General features: G+C 47.7%; 1 protein-coding gene across 5 annotated transcripts in view; it reads left to right on the forward strand.

Moving 5' to 3' along the window:
- The first annotated feature begins 3,237 nt into the window (after window positions 1-3,237).
- The window catches only part of Mocos (molybdenum cofactor sulfurase), a 45,630-nt gene continuing 34,578 nt past the window's right edge, over window positions 3,238-14,289 (forward strand). For 4 of the 5 annotated variants that reach the window (XR_015642388.1, XM_087593034.1, XM_087593035.1 and 1 more), the window contains exons 1-2: window positions 3,626-3,815; window positions 9,975-10,064. Coding sequence is in view for 4 of the 5 variants with exons in the window: in XM_087593034.1 (XP_087449160.1) it covers window positions 3,674-3,815; window positions 9,975-10,064 (232 nt within the window). In the remaining variant the exon portion in view is untranslated. 5 annotated transcript variants of the gene reach the window in all.

Raw genomic sequence — 14,289 nt, forward strand, 5'->3', positions numbered from 1 at the left:
GTTCATAGACACATCTCTTTCCTGGGTGTTAAATGGTATGCCTTAAAAGAAAAAACCCTGGGCTGGAGAGATGGCTCAGCGGTTAAGAGCACCCGACTGCTCTTCCAGAGGTCATGAGTTCAATTCCCAGCAACCACATGGTGGCTCACAACCATCTGTAAAGAGATCCGATGCCCTCTTCTGGTGTGTCTGAAGACAGCTACAGTGTACTTATATATAATAAATAAATAAATCTTTAAAAAAAAAAGAAAAAACCCTAAATAAAATATATCTGGACACTACGCTAAACAGATGTCTTCATTCTGGGCATTGAGGTCATTGTACTACCTTTATTCAGTATGTCCGAGTGAGTTTAGTTTGCGGCTTCTGTCTTTCCACAGCAGACTCAGGAGTCTCATTAGACATGTTTTGGGGGCTGGGGAGTATGCATTTGTTGTCTGTATAAAGTTAACTGGCACCCCTTTACATAACTACGTTTGCTTATGTACTGTTATCTGGGCTCTCAGACATTTACACACTCGTGTGTGATGGCTGTCAGGGCACACCTGAGTTCTCAGCTATGCAAGGCTCCTGAGGGCAATAGATCTGTTGTCTCTAAGTCGCGCGTCAGAGGATTCTGATTTATATATTTAAAAATCCCCCACATAGTCATCTACATGTGAAAAGTATGAACAGGCAAGTCCATAGATGGACTGAATACCAAAGGGTATATTTTGTTACGCCTTCCCCTTCTGACAAATAGTGGATGGCCCTGATGGAACCCCCGATATGGCAAACAAGAAACCTTCGTGACAGTGACCATGAGGCTGGAAAGGGGAGAGAGAATGGATGCCATGCCGCGGAAGGTCTAGAGAACTCTGAACCCCACAGTCAGGTAGACCCAGAGTTTTGGAACCATGGCAAAGGCATCCTCCAGAGATGCCTAATTCTGGGGGTTCTCTCAAGGGCTCCCTGTATGGAGTGGCCACTGACTATTCGCTGTGTATTCTTGACAGTCACTTGGGTGACCTCTGCTTGAGCATCAGTGGATGCACTGGGCTCACCCTGGCTCCCCCCCACCGTGGGCGAGCTTTCCCTCATCTCTGTTAGTGAAAGGAATATTAGGATATCAATCTGGTTTTCACTTCAACTGTATCTGAAAGAAAATGCAAAAGGTATTTTTCCTTTATACAAGATAGACTATTTCTCAAATAAAAGGAGTCAATTTAGGCAGCCCAGAATGGGTAGGATATTTCTTAACTCTACCAGATACCCAGGCTTAAAGAGTTTCCACTTTCTTTCTCTTCACTTCCCTCCCCCTACTCCCTGCCCTGTTGAGATTCTAATCCAGGGCTCCCAAAGGGGCTTTACTGCTGCGCCTCTGTCCAAGAACCTAGCAGGGCACATTGTCACCCACTGATAGAATTAGGGGATCTATTTGCTTAGGCAAATAGCCCAGCAGGAAGCATCCTCGAATGTTACCGGGTCAGTCGCTTTGCAGAATGATTAATGCCCTTTCCCCTTCTTGGTGGCAGAGTTCAGATGCAAAGAGCCCAGTGAGAGGCAAAGAGGTGAGGTGTCCTAGCACAGAAGGAAGAGAGGAGGGGTGGATAAGTAAGGGGAAATCCAGTGCCTGGAGGAGCTAATCTGGTGCACCCATGTTGGCTATGGTCTGCTAGTACACTTAGGTTTTGTTTTGAACACTACGTCGGTATAAATTTAGATATAATGGACCCTTGTTCCCAATCTCTTCATGGTCCAAGCTGCCCTTTCAGCTTCTGCCCACAGAAAAGGTCTTTCCAGTGCCTCTGGGGAGGGAGCTTCCTGGTTTGGTTTGGTTTTTCTTTTGATTGTTGTTTAGTTCATTCTACTACAGCAAACTGCTGGGCTTTGGACAGAAGCTACTACATTGCTCAACTGGCCCCTTTTGATTGCCTAACTACCCCAACACCTACCTGGGCAGCTTCTCTTTTAGGGCGGCACATGCTACCTAGGTGGACATACAGAATTACTTTCATAATCTAGAGTGAACTTGCTCTTATAGGGAGCACCCACCCAAACCTCAGATAACCTGTTTGGAGGTTTGCTTCCTGAGGATAGGCCTTGACCTCCAGCTTCCTCCAAGGCAAAGGCCTTCTGGGTATGCTGGTGAGTGGGGAGACCTCTATCCTGCTTCTCCCTCTGAGTTGGCTCTTACAAAGCAGCTCTGTTCTCAGTGACAACTGTCCTCACTAGGTCACCATGAACCAGGTAACTAAGTTACACTCACCCTCACAGGCCCAGAGCCCCAGTGGCCTTGTCCTACAGTTTCCACTTTATACCAACTCTCTTGGTGCCTGTGTTGTTGCTCCGCTCTCTTCCCCAAGCTCCTGAGGTGCCCTCCACAAGCCCGCCATGTATCTTGTGTCTCCAGCCTATCTTTTTGAGACCTGATTGGGAATCTCCACTTAAATGGCTTTAATAGAAGCCCATATTGTTTCTCTGTGCCTGAGCCCAGCAACACTCCCTCCCTTCCCCACCCTTTCTATTCTGTCTCCCAATCCCACAGAGCTGAGTCATCCTGAGCAAGTCTTCAGGACCCCATTCGTCCCTGAACCCCATTACTTTTGCATTGTCTGGACCTCATAACCTCACAGTTCTGGACACTCCTGTCCAACCTTTGAGGTAGCCCTAGGCCAGGAGTCACACTTACCATTAGGCTTCCCTACCACCATCGCCTATCCCACTGTATCTTTGGTCCTTGTCCAGGGTTGTCCGGGAGGAGGTGGCTGGCCTTGACCCAGATTTCAAACTTGGGCGTGGTGGCTTCCCATCTGATCGCCCAGCTGTAAACTTCTGGGCCTCAGACTGGGTCCTCCTTTGTGTAGGGATGTGAGCCTCTTTCCAAGTACATGCAATTCCTGAAGACAGTGTTCCGCAGAGGTGCCCTCCAAATTTGGTTTCTCACCCGCACCTTGCCTGAGTTCACTTTATCATGACTTCCCATGTTACCAGGGATTGTGCAACCAACCACCTCCATCCCCGTTGTCTCAGATTTAGGTGGCGCTTGGCATAGTTGTCACCTCCCAGCCCTTGACCACTCTCCCGCCACTCTGAGCTGTTGGGTTTGTCTGGCTCTCCCAGCAGTGCTCTGGCACACATTCGCTATGCTCTGAGCCGTCGGGGTGCAGGAGGTCACACCAGAGCGTCCGGCTCTGAAGTTGCATAATCGCTAGGAGTTTATCAAGCAGCTCAATGGTTTCCTTTGAACCGCGGGGAGTGCAGTCGACCACAGCAGTCCAAGTGGACTTGCTGGTCTGGAGCGCAGGGGGCAAGGATCCCAGGTTCTGGGCCAGTAGGACTCGGAGTCACATATGCCCAGGGGAAAAGACACGCACTCCGTTGTTCCTGCCACCTGCCTTACTGGCACCTAGACATCCCAGGACTCGCACCCAGGTGTCTAGAGTGTCGCTTGGTCAGCGTTAGGCTGTGGCGGTCACCGCAGAGTGCGCGACCGAGTTCTGTCCCAGGTGGGCAAAGGCCGCACCGAAGTGAAAGCTTTCAGTGAGTCAGCGAGCTGCAAGGAGGCCGGCCCGCGAGGCACCGCCCATGGGTGGGGACCCGAGTCACCCAGGGCTCAGCACTGGCGAAATCGCCTCCCTTGCTCACTTCCCGGGCTGGGCGGTCTAGATCCCGTAGACTTCAGACGCGATCCATGGCCTGCGGGGCGACAGAGCGGGGCCCTGAGCCCCCGGCCTTCCAGCGCCATCCAGAAGCCAGCGCACCGCGCCTGGCCCACGGCTACGGGTTGCGCAGCATGAGCGAGCTGCGGGACCAGGAGTTTGGCCGCCTAGCAGGTGAGCGACTGACGCAGGGACACTCAGGGCTGGAACGTAGGTGTGGGGAGCGTTGTATCACTTGGGACGCACTTTGTACTTGATTTTAGCTAGAAGGTGAAGCAGAGATGGACTCCTCGGGAATCGAAAGTTTGGGAGGGATTGTGAGCGCCTGCTCGGTGTCCCCGCTCCGGCGCAGGCTCCCCACTGTCCCATCCGCAGTAGCAAGACTTTTTGCTGTAATTGTTGCATAGACTGCTCCGTGGTGTGAGACTAGCCTGGACTCTCTTTAGGCTTCGCCACACACTGCAAAGAGAGCTTAGGTTCTCTCTGTCCCCCCTCTATTGCCGGGAGAATACCCGACCCTAAAGACGCCACCGTAGCCATGGTCACACAATTTATTGAGCAGAGGTATTTCTCAGATGCCTCACCGGGCCAGGGATACACAGGCAGCTACTGCACGGAGTTTGGAAAAGCGACTCCGAAACGGAGAGCCCAGGGATTGCGATCAATCATCTGACTGGTCTTGCGTGGCCACGCCCCTTCCCTTAGGGATGTCCTCTCTGCCCCATAGTCTTTTCGAAACATTATTTTTATTAGTACTATTACTGTTGGCATTAGTCATGTAGTCCGGGTTGGTCTTGAACTCTCTATTTAGTCGAGTCTTGCCTTGAACTTTTTATCTTCTTTACTCGGCTTCTGCAACTCTGCGCTTACAGGCGTGCCCCAAGTTCGCCTGGCACCAAGCCTCATTTTTCTCTTTTCTGCAGCTAGAACTGTGCTCTCTATCTGAGTTCTAGCTTGCTGGGAAAACTGGAAGGATTAGAGAAGCAAGCAATTTGAGCTTTAAGAACAGGCCGAGCCCGTGAGCCGGTGAGTTGAACTGGATCACATCCTTTGGAATCGGAAGGTAGAACCTGTTGATTGAGTTGGAAATTAAGCTCAGATTAACCGCAGGTGTAGCAGAGCCCAGCCCACTGCTGCAGGTAAGGATCTGACCAGGAAGGGGGCGCTCCATCAAATCCACGGTGGAGCAGGAAGTTTATGGTCCAGGGTTCATAGATTTGTTTGGTCCCTCGAGGTTTCTGCCCCGTCCTATAGGGCAGAACAGCAGCGCTGTAGTCCTTTCTTAGTTTGGAATAGCAACTGTTTTTCTTTTGTGGTCCTGGGGAGCTGTGACCTCCTCTCTGTGTCCCTGTTCCTACTCTGTAGAGAGAGCTTTCCTACCTACTTCTCCCCTTGTCACTTGTCTTCTCTCCTCTTGTCACCTGCTGGGGACAGCCCTTCAGCTTCTTTGCAGCCCTCCTTCCTCCCTCTGTACCCTGCCTTCGCTAGGGAAATTTCCCGTCAAGCAGAAAGTCTGGTATAAATATCCACACATGAAGAGAGCAGCAGGCCTCCTCTTTCTGAAGCCAACTCCAGAGCCTAGTGAATAGTGATTTCAGTGAACCCTTCCCTAATCTCAGATCCTCTCCAATCCTGATCTCTCACACTCTCAACACTACCTTAACAGTAAAGGTCTGTTCAGGAGTCCTGGCCCCACTCCTTTCTCTCAGAGAACAACACCCAAGGTTGGCATTAGCTTGTAGCCAGTCTTCCTTTAAATCCTTTAACACCCACAGTGAAGGGATATAGGTTCTCTCTCTCTCTCTCTCTCTCTCTCTCTCTCTCTCTCTCTCTCTCTCTCTCTTTCTCCACCCCCCCCCTTTTTTTTTACACAATCTCACTTTATATTCAGCCCTAGAACTCACTGTGTAGCCCAGGCTAGCCTCAATCTTGTGTCAAGCCTAGGGTTACAGGTGAGAGACTCTATACTCAGATGGGTCCTTTATTTATTTAGTGAATTCCTTGGGTGCATTGTGGTTGAAGTAGACATGCCCCCCTTGGGGTTGGAGAGAGAGAGAGAGAGAGAGAGAGAGAGAGAGAGAGAGAGAGAGAGAGAGAGAGAGATTTTCACTGTGTAATCCTGCTGGCCTGGAATTTTCTATGTAGATTAGGCTTGCTTTTAACTCACAGAGATCATCTGCCTCTTTCTCCACCATCCTCGGCTTGAAGTACATTTTGAGTGTGTGCACTTTTGTAGGTGCATGAGAATGGGTGGAGACAAGAGGATGACAACAGTATCTTCCTCTGTCACTCTCTACCTTATTTCTTGGGACAGGGCCTCTCCCCGGCATAGAGTTTGCTGATTACCTAGGCTGTCTCCAGCTCCCCAGTTGTGGCACTGCAGGGGTACACCACCCAACATGCCTACCTTTTTAAATGCCCGTCTAAGGGGTGGGACTCTGCTCAAGCTTGGGTAGTGAGTGTTCTACCCATCAAGAAATCTTCCCACCCCCGAAAGAGACTTCAGGTTCATTTTCCTACCTGAAGAATATTCCTTTTTTCCCCACTGAAGCAAACAGATTGGAGAACTTTCCAACACAACTTGCCAAAGTAGCCCAACACCCACTCTCGTCCCCTCCCTGGAGATTTTCTGCAGGGTAGAAAATGTACCTGCTTAAATGTGGCTCTAAGCAACTAACCGTGTAAGCTGTGGGAGCTGAAATGCTTTGCTTAGCTAGCTGGAGAGGGGTTTCCTGGCCTTAGAGAAGGGAGTGTGTTGAACATCCAGTTGTGGCCTGAGCAGTCCTTGCAGTGTCATCAGGCGCTGACTGACAGACAGATAAAGGTGCAAGGCCTAGAGGAGAACCTGCTCTCCCGCTCTGTCCCCCTCTCTCCTCCTCTCTGGCGCTCTCTTCTCCTCCCCCCTTCCCTCTCCCTCCTTCCCCCCTTCCCTCTACCTCTTCTCTATTTCTCTTCTATCTCTGTCTCTGAATATTAATTAATTAGAACCAGACAGCTAATGAGACATCTAAGTATGGAGAAGAAAATAACGGTTGTTTGAGTTCTCTTTTTTGAAGACCTAGTGTAGCTGGCTTTTTGGGTCGGCCACTGGCTTTTATTCACTCTGACAACTGTGGAGTGTTTGCTGTGCTCCAGGCATCCCGTTGAGTACTGTCAAATACCTACTAATCAGTCACCCCACCTGCAGGTATCAGAGCGGGGGCCCAGAATGGCTGGGGTGGGGGCAAGATGCAGTTTGACCTGTTGACTTGGATCTGCCCTGTTGACCTCGTAAGACCAGATCTCTGCTTCACCTAACTCAGTTGCCTTCTTTTGCAAGATTAGCTGTTGAAATAAAGCCAGACAAAGCAGGCTCTTCCTGATCAACTTCTTAGCCCCTTGGAAGGTTCTGGGCCACACACAGTGCTCCTCAGAGCCTGGGTCTCACCAGGCATTGGCTCTTCACCCAAACATCATTTAAAAAATTGTAATTAAAATTTTAAAATGTATTTTATGTATATGAGATTTTGTCTGGCCTATGTGTCCATGTGTCTGTCACATGCATGCTGGTGTCTATGGAGTCCAGAAGAGGGCATTAGATTTTCTGGGCCTTGAGTTTTAAGCCACTGTGTGGTGATGGGAATTGAAGGGGAGCCGATGTTCTTAACCAATGAGCCGTCCGTCCAGCTCTCATACAAACATCTTAGTGCTTTGACTATCGAATGACCAATGCCTTTCTTTCAGTTTGCTGAACATTTATTTCACAATCTACAGTAAAAGAATTATTTTCAGGGCTCAGTGGTTAAGAGCAATGACTGCTCTTCCAGAGGCCCTGAGTTCAATACCCACAACCATCTTTAATGGGATCTGATGCCCTCTTTTGGTGCGTCTGAAGACAGCGACAGTGTATTCACATATACAATAAATAAATCTTTTTTTAAAAAGAATTATTTTCAAAACTTATGTTTTTAATCCATTGAGAGTTTTATATAATATATTTCAGTTATCCAAACTCTCTCTCTCTCTCTCTCTCTCTCTCTCATCTCAACTCAGTTCAATTTGTACTGACCACATACTTGTGGGTATAGGGCCATCTGACACATTATTGTCTAGGAAAGCATTTTAAAAACATTGGGGGAGATTAAGTGATATATTTTAATAGTGTCAGATTAAAAAAAATGACAAATGAGATAGAAAAATGCCCAAGGAGCCTCCCTTGGTTCCAACTACAGTTGTTTTCACTGCTACCCCTGGACAGTGGCTGTCACCAGCGTGTTTCTAGCAACTAACTGTGTTTACATATGCATTTATGTTTCCTATGAGGGTGAACTGTAACATTTCTCACTTTCAGACCCTGTACTTACTTGAGGGTGTGGAGATAAGACTAATAATGGTGATGTTCAGAGGAGGTGAATAAGTGTTCCAGAATTAGGTAACACAGGCACACAGCAGTCACTAAGTTGTACACCTGCAGAGGATGGACTTTTATGGTATATGGGTTATATCGCGTTGAAACTATTGTGAAATAAACCAAAATATACCCTGCCTGCATGACACAAAAATTGTTAAACAAATTAAAAAATAGATCTATTGATTCTTTATGAATTTGAAATGGAATCCCAGAATTCCATTTATGTGAGTTCATTGTGTATGTGTGTGTGTGTGTATGAATGAGTGTGTGAGTGTGCGTGTGTGTATGTGAGTGTGTGTGTGTGCGCGTGTGCATGTGCATGTCTGTGTGTACCTGTGTGTGTATGTGAGTGGGTATGTGTGAGTGTGTGTGTGCATGTGCATGTGTGTGTGTGTGTGTGTGCATGTGCGTGTGTGTGTGAGTGGGTGTGTGTATGTGAGTGGGTATGTGTGAGTGGGTGTGTGTATGTGAGTGGGTATGTGTGAGTGGGTGTGTGCATGTGCGTGTGTGTGTATGTGAGTGGGTGTGTGTGAGTGTGTGTGAGTGTGTGTGTGCGTGTATGAGAGAGAACAAGCAGGCTCACAAGGTGAGCACTTATTAAAAGCATAAGTCCACCTGTGGTCTTGTTTACTTGAGACAGGGTCTCTCATTGCGCTGGCAATGGTGGATTAGAGCATGATGTCAGACCAGAGAGCCCCGAGGATCCCCCTGCTTCTGCTTCCTCAGTGGTGGGGTCATAAGCATGGAGTCTGGAGATCAAAGTCAGTTCCCACACTTATGTGGCAAGAACTTTACCAACTGAGCTCTGGCTCCATCTCAGGTCACTTCCTGTCTCGTGTCAGTATTCTTGAAGTAGTGCTGACACAAGGCAGGACTTTGAAGAGTGGTGTGAGCTGAGCTTACCTGAAAGAGATGCTACTGGACATTCCTTTTCAGTCTTGCGATTTTATAATGTTGCATTGAATAGCTTCACACACAAGTCATTTTGCAAAACCCTAGGTATTTATGAGCTACACCTGCAGAAGGAATTGTTTGGGGGTAAAACAACCTCATTTAAGGTTGGACTGATGTGGCCCAAATGTTATTCCATGAAGCTGCACTAATTCACCCTCTTGTCGGCCTTATGCTGTTGGCTTGCTGCCCACACCCTTGCTCCACGGGGAGGCACTACTCTTTTGACCTCTACCAATCTGATAGGCAAATCATAGCATTCTAGTTTGTCTGAGTTTGTCTTTTGTCTTCAGAGGCAAGGCTGCAAGGAAGGCTTTTTCCCTTCATCTTCTCTGAAATTCTACTGGTGAGTCTAGACTTGACAGTGGAACAGTGTGGGGAAGAAGGATCAGGACTCACCTTTCTGGGAAGCACAGAGCTGCCAGGACAGGGTATGCATGAGCTTGAGCCTGCTGTTTCATTGTTTGTCACAAAACTCTGCTGGACACTTCCTGTGTGGGATGCCTTTCCAGGCTGGTAAGAGGGCTGCTTATCAAATAGGCTCTGGGCTTATATTAAGAAATACCTGTGAAGAGGTTCAGGGATGCCTGCTGTGTTGAAAGGTGTTGAGACATGTGAGTGAGGTGGTGCACACCTGGAGTCCCAGCTCTGGGTGGCGGAGGCAGAAGGATCAAACATTCAAAGTCACCCTTGACTCCAAAGAGAGTTTGAGGCCATCATGGGATATGTGAAATCCTGCCTCTAAAACACACACACACACACACACACACACACACACACACACACACACACACACACAGAGAGAGAGAGAGAGAGAGACAGAGACAGAGACAGAGAGAGAGAGACAGAGAGACAGAGACAAAAGAATGGGTTCCAATGTGTTCACACTAGTCAGATTTACATAATGTGACTGGAAGTGGAAGAGTGGTGGAGAACAGCCTAAAAGCTTTGTTTGTGACTTTTTTCTTTGTTTGTTTGTTTGTTTTGTTTAGGAACTGTCTATCTTGACCATGCAGGAGCCACCTTGTTCCCCCAGAGCCAGCTCACAAACTTCACTAAGGATCTCATGGAAAATGTCTATGGTGAGGAACGTTACATACACTGATTTCTGATTAATCTTGTTTAATTTGTGGTTATCCTGTTGGATTCATGGAGGACATGGGGAACACATGGAGCACAGTCAGACCAGATGGAGGGTCAGGCAAACACCCTGGGTCATCATGTATCATACACATGTGTCTGAGGTAGAAAGTCCCGGCTCAGGGACACACGGACCACTTTCAGAATGGATTGGTGCCAGGAAGGGAAAATAAGCTTGACGGTGTTGTGTCTGATGGTGCTAAGACACCGTACAGTGCAGACAGTAGGGGATCATGAGGAACATCCGTTCATTCACTCTGTACATTCCTCCGAGTCACCATGGTGTGAGGGTTGTAGTGTAGCAGAACATTAGAAGACATAGTAAATAGCTCCTTTCTCGCGGGAGACTCGGTCCAGACCTGGAAGACAAGACCTTAATCAAATGATCTCCAACTGAATGTGCTTAGAGACTGTAGGAAAGGCCATGTGCAAAGGCGGCTGGCATCTTGGGCAGGAAAGTTGGAGGGTTTGCAGGGTGTACATCAAGGAGTCGGGAGGGGAGAAGATGTTGGATGATGGGTCAGAATCCACTGGGACAACGGGAGGAGATAGAAGCCAAATACCATGCCGGAAGCTGTAATGCCATAGCCAGCATCTAGGAGCACAGAGGGGAGGAGAATAGCAGAAGCCCATCACCTAGTTAGGGTGATGGAGCAGGGCCATTACTCTAGGACAGACAGACATCCAACAGCAGCATAGCGTGCTCGGAAGATTATTCAGAAGAGGGAGTCAGATACCTTACTAGCCAGAGATGTGATGGGATTTATCATGCTATTAATGAGCAGCCGATCAATACACCACTCACTGGGCACTTGTCATGTATTAGGTGCTGCCTGGATGTGTGGCGTGTATTATTGCCACCCATCGCTATGACACTAAGAGCCATAGATCATATTATTAAGCTTATGTAGTGAAGCTGTTTCCTCCAGTTTGAACGTGGTCTCCATCTTGAGCCAGAGCAACTGGGGTCGCCTGCATGAGTCCCTCACAGGGTGGGGCCCATTGATAGTCTCTTGTGGGAGGCTCGAGAGACTCAGTAGCATCCCCAAATTCTCCAAAGGTCACCCTCCCTCAAAGTTTATACAAGAGAAAAGCAACTGACTGGTTTGGGGCTATTCTGTAGTTGGTAAAACTGCCTGTAGCTTGCCTGGGGACTTCTTATGGTGTCCCTACCTTTGAGTGGTCCACACTCATGTGTCACCTAAAGACATTCTCTAGTCACCAAGTTGGCCTTGGATGGAATCTTTTCTTTGGCCTCGATGCCATCTTCAGTGTTTCTGTGTCTTCCTAGGAAAAGTCTCATGGCATCTTGATTTATAGGCGAGCCAATGGAGGTCCAGAAAGGGCAAGCAACTAACTTAATGGTACATGCTTAGAGAGTTCTAGATCTAGGGGAATAGGGCCTAAGGTCAAGTCTTCACACCCCAAGAAGCTCCTGTTCGTGACCATCCTGCTATGCTACACATATGCACAGGGGTTTAAGTCTGCACTCTGGGCAGTCAGGAGACCTTTATCTCTGAGGAATTTCTCAGAGAAGGTGCCAGTGAAGGACTCTATCTTGATTTTTCACCTATAATTTGCAAAGAGCCCTGAAATTCTCCTTCTGCAACCTTGGCAAAAGCCATAACTGTGGGAAAGTAGTTATCCTGAAAGATGACTGGCTGCTTTAAGTTCTAGATGCTTCTAAAGACACAGACTAAAACAATCAGTCAATCCAAGGGTGTGTGCCAAGTCCCACAGGTGGCAGCTGATGTGAAAGGTGATGTGGTGGCTGCAGTGGCCAAGCATCCAGTGTGACCCTTTGATGTCACAGAAGGAGAATATGAAGCACACGGGGCAAACCTGCCTCAGTGAGCATGACTTGTCCTCAGTGAGCACGACTTGTCCTCTGGGGCTGAGGGGGCCTGGCCCAGAAGTCCAGGCCTTTCCAGATATCAATGTTACTTAAACAACTTAAAAGAGCAAAGGTTCATTTTTGCTGACAGCTCAAAGGGTTATCGTTTATCATGGAAGGGAGGACTTTGGTAGCAGGAGCAGAAGACGTCAGCTCACATCCCAGGCAGTGAGGAGAAAATGAAGGGATGGGGCTGTGAGACCTCAAGGCCCCATGGACTCACTTCCTCCAGCAACAGTCTACCTCCTAATGGTTCCACAACTCTCCCAAACATTACCACCAGCGTAGGAATCAAGTTTTAAACACGTGAGGCTACGAAAGACACTTAACAGTCAGATCACCACAGGGGTCCCAACAGTTTTGAGGGCGATCATGACACTTGGGGAGTACAGAGAAGAGCAAAGTTTTCTCAAAGTCAATGAAAGGTGAGACAGGGTGAGCCTTCGGTGTGGCAAGCTGGTGGTGGGGACTTTTCACACTGCCCCCTTTCCATGCTTGCAGGAGGATGGCAGTGTGTTCCTACTGAGCCAGAGGCAGCAGAGGTGGTGGGAATGACAAGGCCAGCCAACGGAGGACTAGTGCAGTGGGGGTGTGGCTCTGTCTGGTGGCTGGAGGAGTTACCTGTCAGAGCTCCTAGCCACCCAAGGGGAGTTTGCAGAGAAAGTGCTGGGGCCCGTCCTCTTCCCAATCCTCTTCCTAGGTCCCGTGTTGTTTTCTAAATAAGAAGAGTGGTTTTCTTTCTCTCTCTCTCTCTTTCTCTCTCTCTCTCTCTCTCTTTCTTTCTTTCTTTCTTTCTTTCTTTCTTTTTCTTTTTCTTTCTTTCTCTCTTTTTCAAGCGCTCTACCACTGAGCTAAGTCCCCAGCCCCTGTGGTTTTCTTATTTAACAGTTTTATTGAGTTACAATTGACACATTATAGCATTTACCTAGTTTATTTGTGCAATTCAGCCATTTAAAAACGATTTTAATTGTTTTATTATTTTAAGTGCATGGGTGTTTTGTTTGCATGGCGGGTCAACCATCACTGTAAGTCAGCTAGACATTCTTCTTTCTCCATGAGATTCCCCAACCATTCACAGTTAAAGCCCACTAACTTAACACTTGCCCTCTCTCTAACGGGCTCAGTGAAATATGAATTTTATTATATGAAACTGCACTTCATATAAATGCAGTCATATGGCCTGCAGCTTCTGGTGACTGGATCTTTTTGCTTAGTGTGTGTTTTTAAAAAGTTATTAGTATATATTAATTATACATAATAATAGGTTTTCATTATGTCATTTTCATCAAAGTATATATAATGTATCCTGATCATACTTACCCTCATGATCGTCTCCTGTCCCCATCCCATTTCTCCAGATTCCCTCCTTCTTCTCAACTAGTTCTCCTCAACTTTCATGTCTTTGGAGCTGGGGTGTGAGCCAAGGAGTTTAACTAGGTTTGAGGGCTTATTTGTGAGATAACGGGCAACTTACTGGTAGCTACTTCACTGACAAAAACGTCCCTCCTGCCCCCATCAACCATCAACAGTGATAGGTCTTCAGGAATGGCCAGGTCCTTATGAGCCCCTGTGATGGAATGACCATAGACCAATCTCGTTCAGGTCTTACGCTGGTAATCACCTGTGCTATGCGGAAAGCAGCGGCCACACCAGGCCTGGCAGATCGGATCCCGCAACAGTCTTCTTCTGGCCCTTACACTCCTTCTGGTCTCATTTCCATGATGGTTCCTGAGCCCCAGAAGGGTGGTATTAATGACCCATCTGTGGCTAAGTCACTTTCTCTGCAGCAATTGCTCCCCACTGCAAAAGAAACCTTTCTGACCAAAGCCAAGAGTGTCGCTAATCTATGGGCATGGATACCAATATTTAGAAAGCAGTTTGACAGAGACAGTGTGTGTCTATTTATCAGAATAACGATAGCAGCTTTTTTTTTTTTTTTTAAACTAGGCTCTATTAACATTGCTAGCTACAGGCTTTTGCCCAGGATTGCAGTCCCTCCCGTAACCTCAGTCAGAAAGCAGTTGGCTGTCTACAGAGTAGTCATGCCTTTATTGCAGCGGTGGGCAAAAATGTCCTCCCAGCACCCTGCATTGTACCTTCTGCGCTGTAAAAAGCTTAGCATATTTTTGATGTTCATTCATATCATAGCCAATAGTTTCTTCTTTTTTATTGCTCACCGTATGGGGACTGCTGTATTTTGCCTGTCTGTTCAGAGTAGCTGGCCATTTCTGGTGTTTCCAGAAATTGGTTTTATGATTAGAGCTGGTACGAAC

Source organism: Rattus norvegicus, chromosome 18 (assembly GCF_021556685.1).
Source record: "Rattus norvegicus strain SHRSP/BbbUtx chromosome 18, alternate assembly SHRSP_T2T, whole genome shotgun sequence".
Taxonomy (NCBI): domain Eukaryota; kingdom Metazoa; phylum Chordata; class Mammalia; order Rodentia; family Muridae; genus Rattus; species Rattus norvegicus.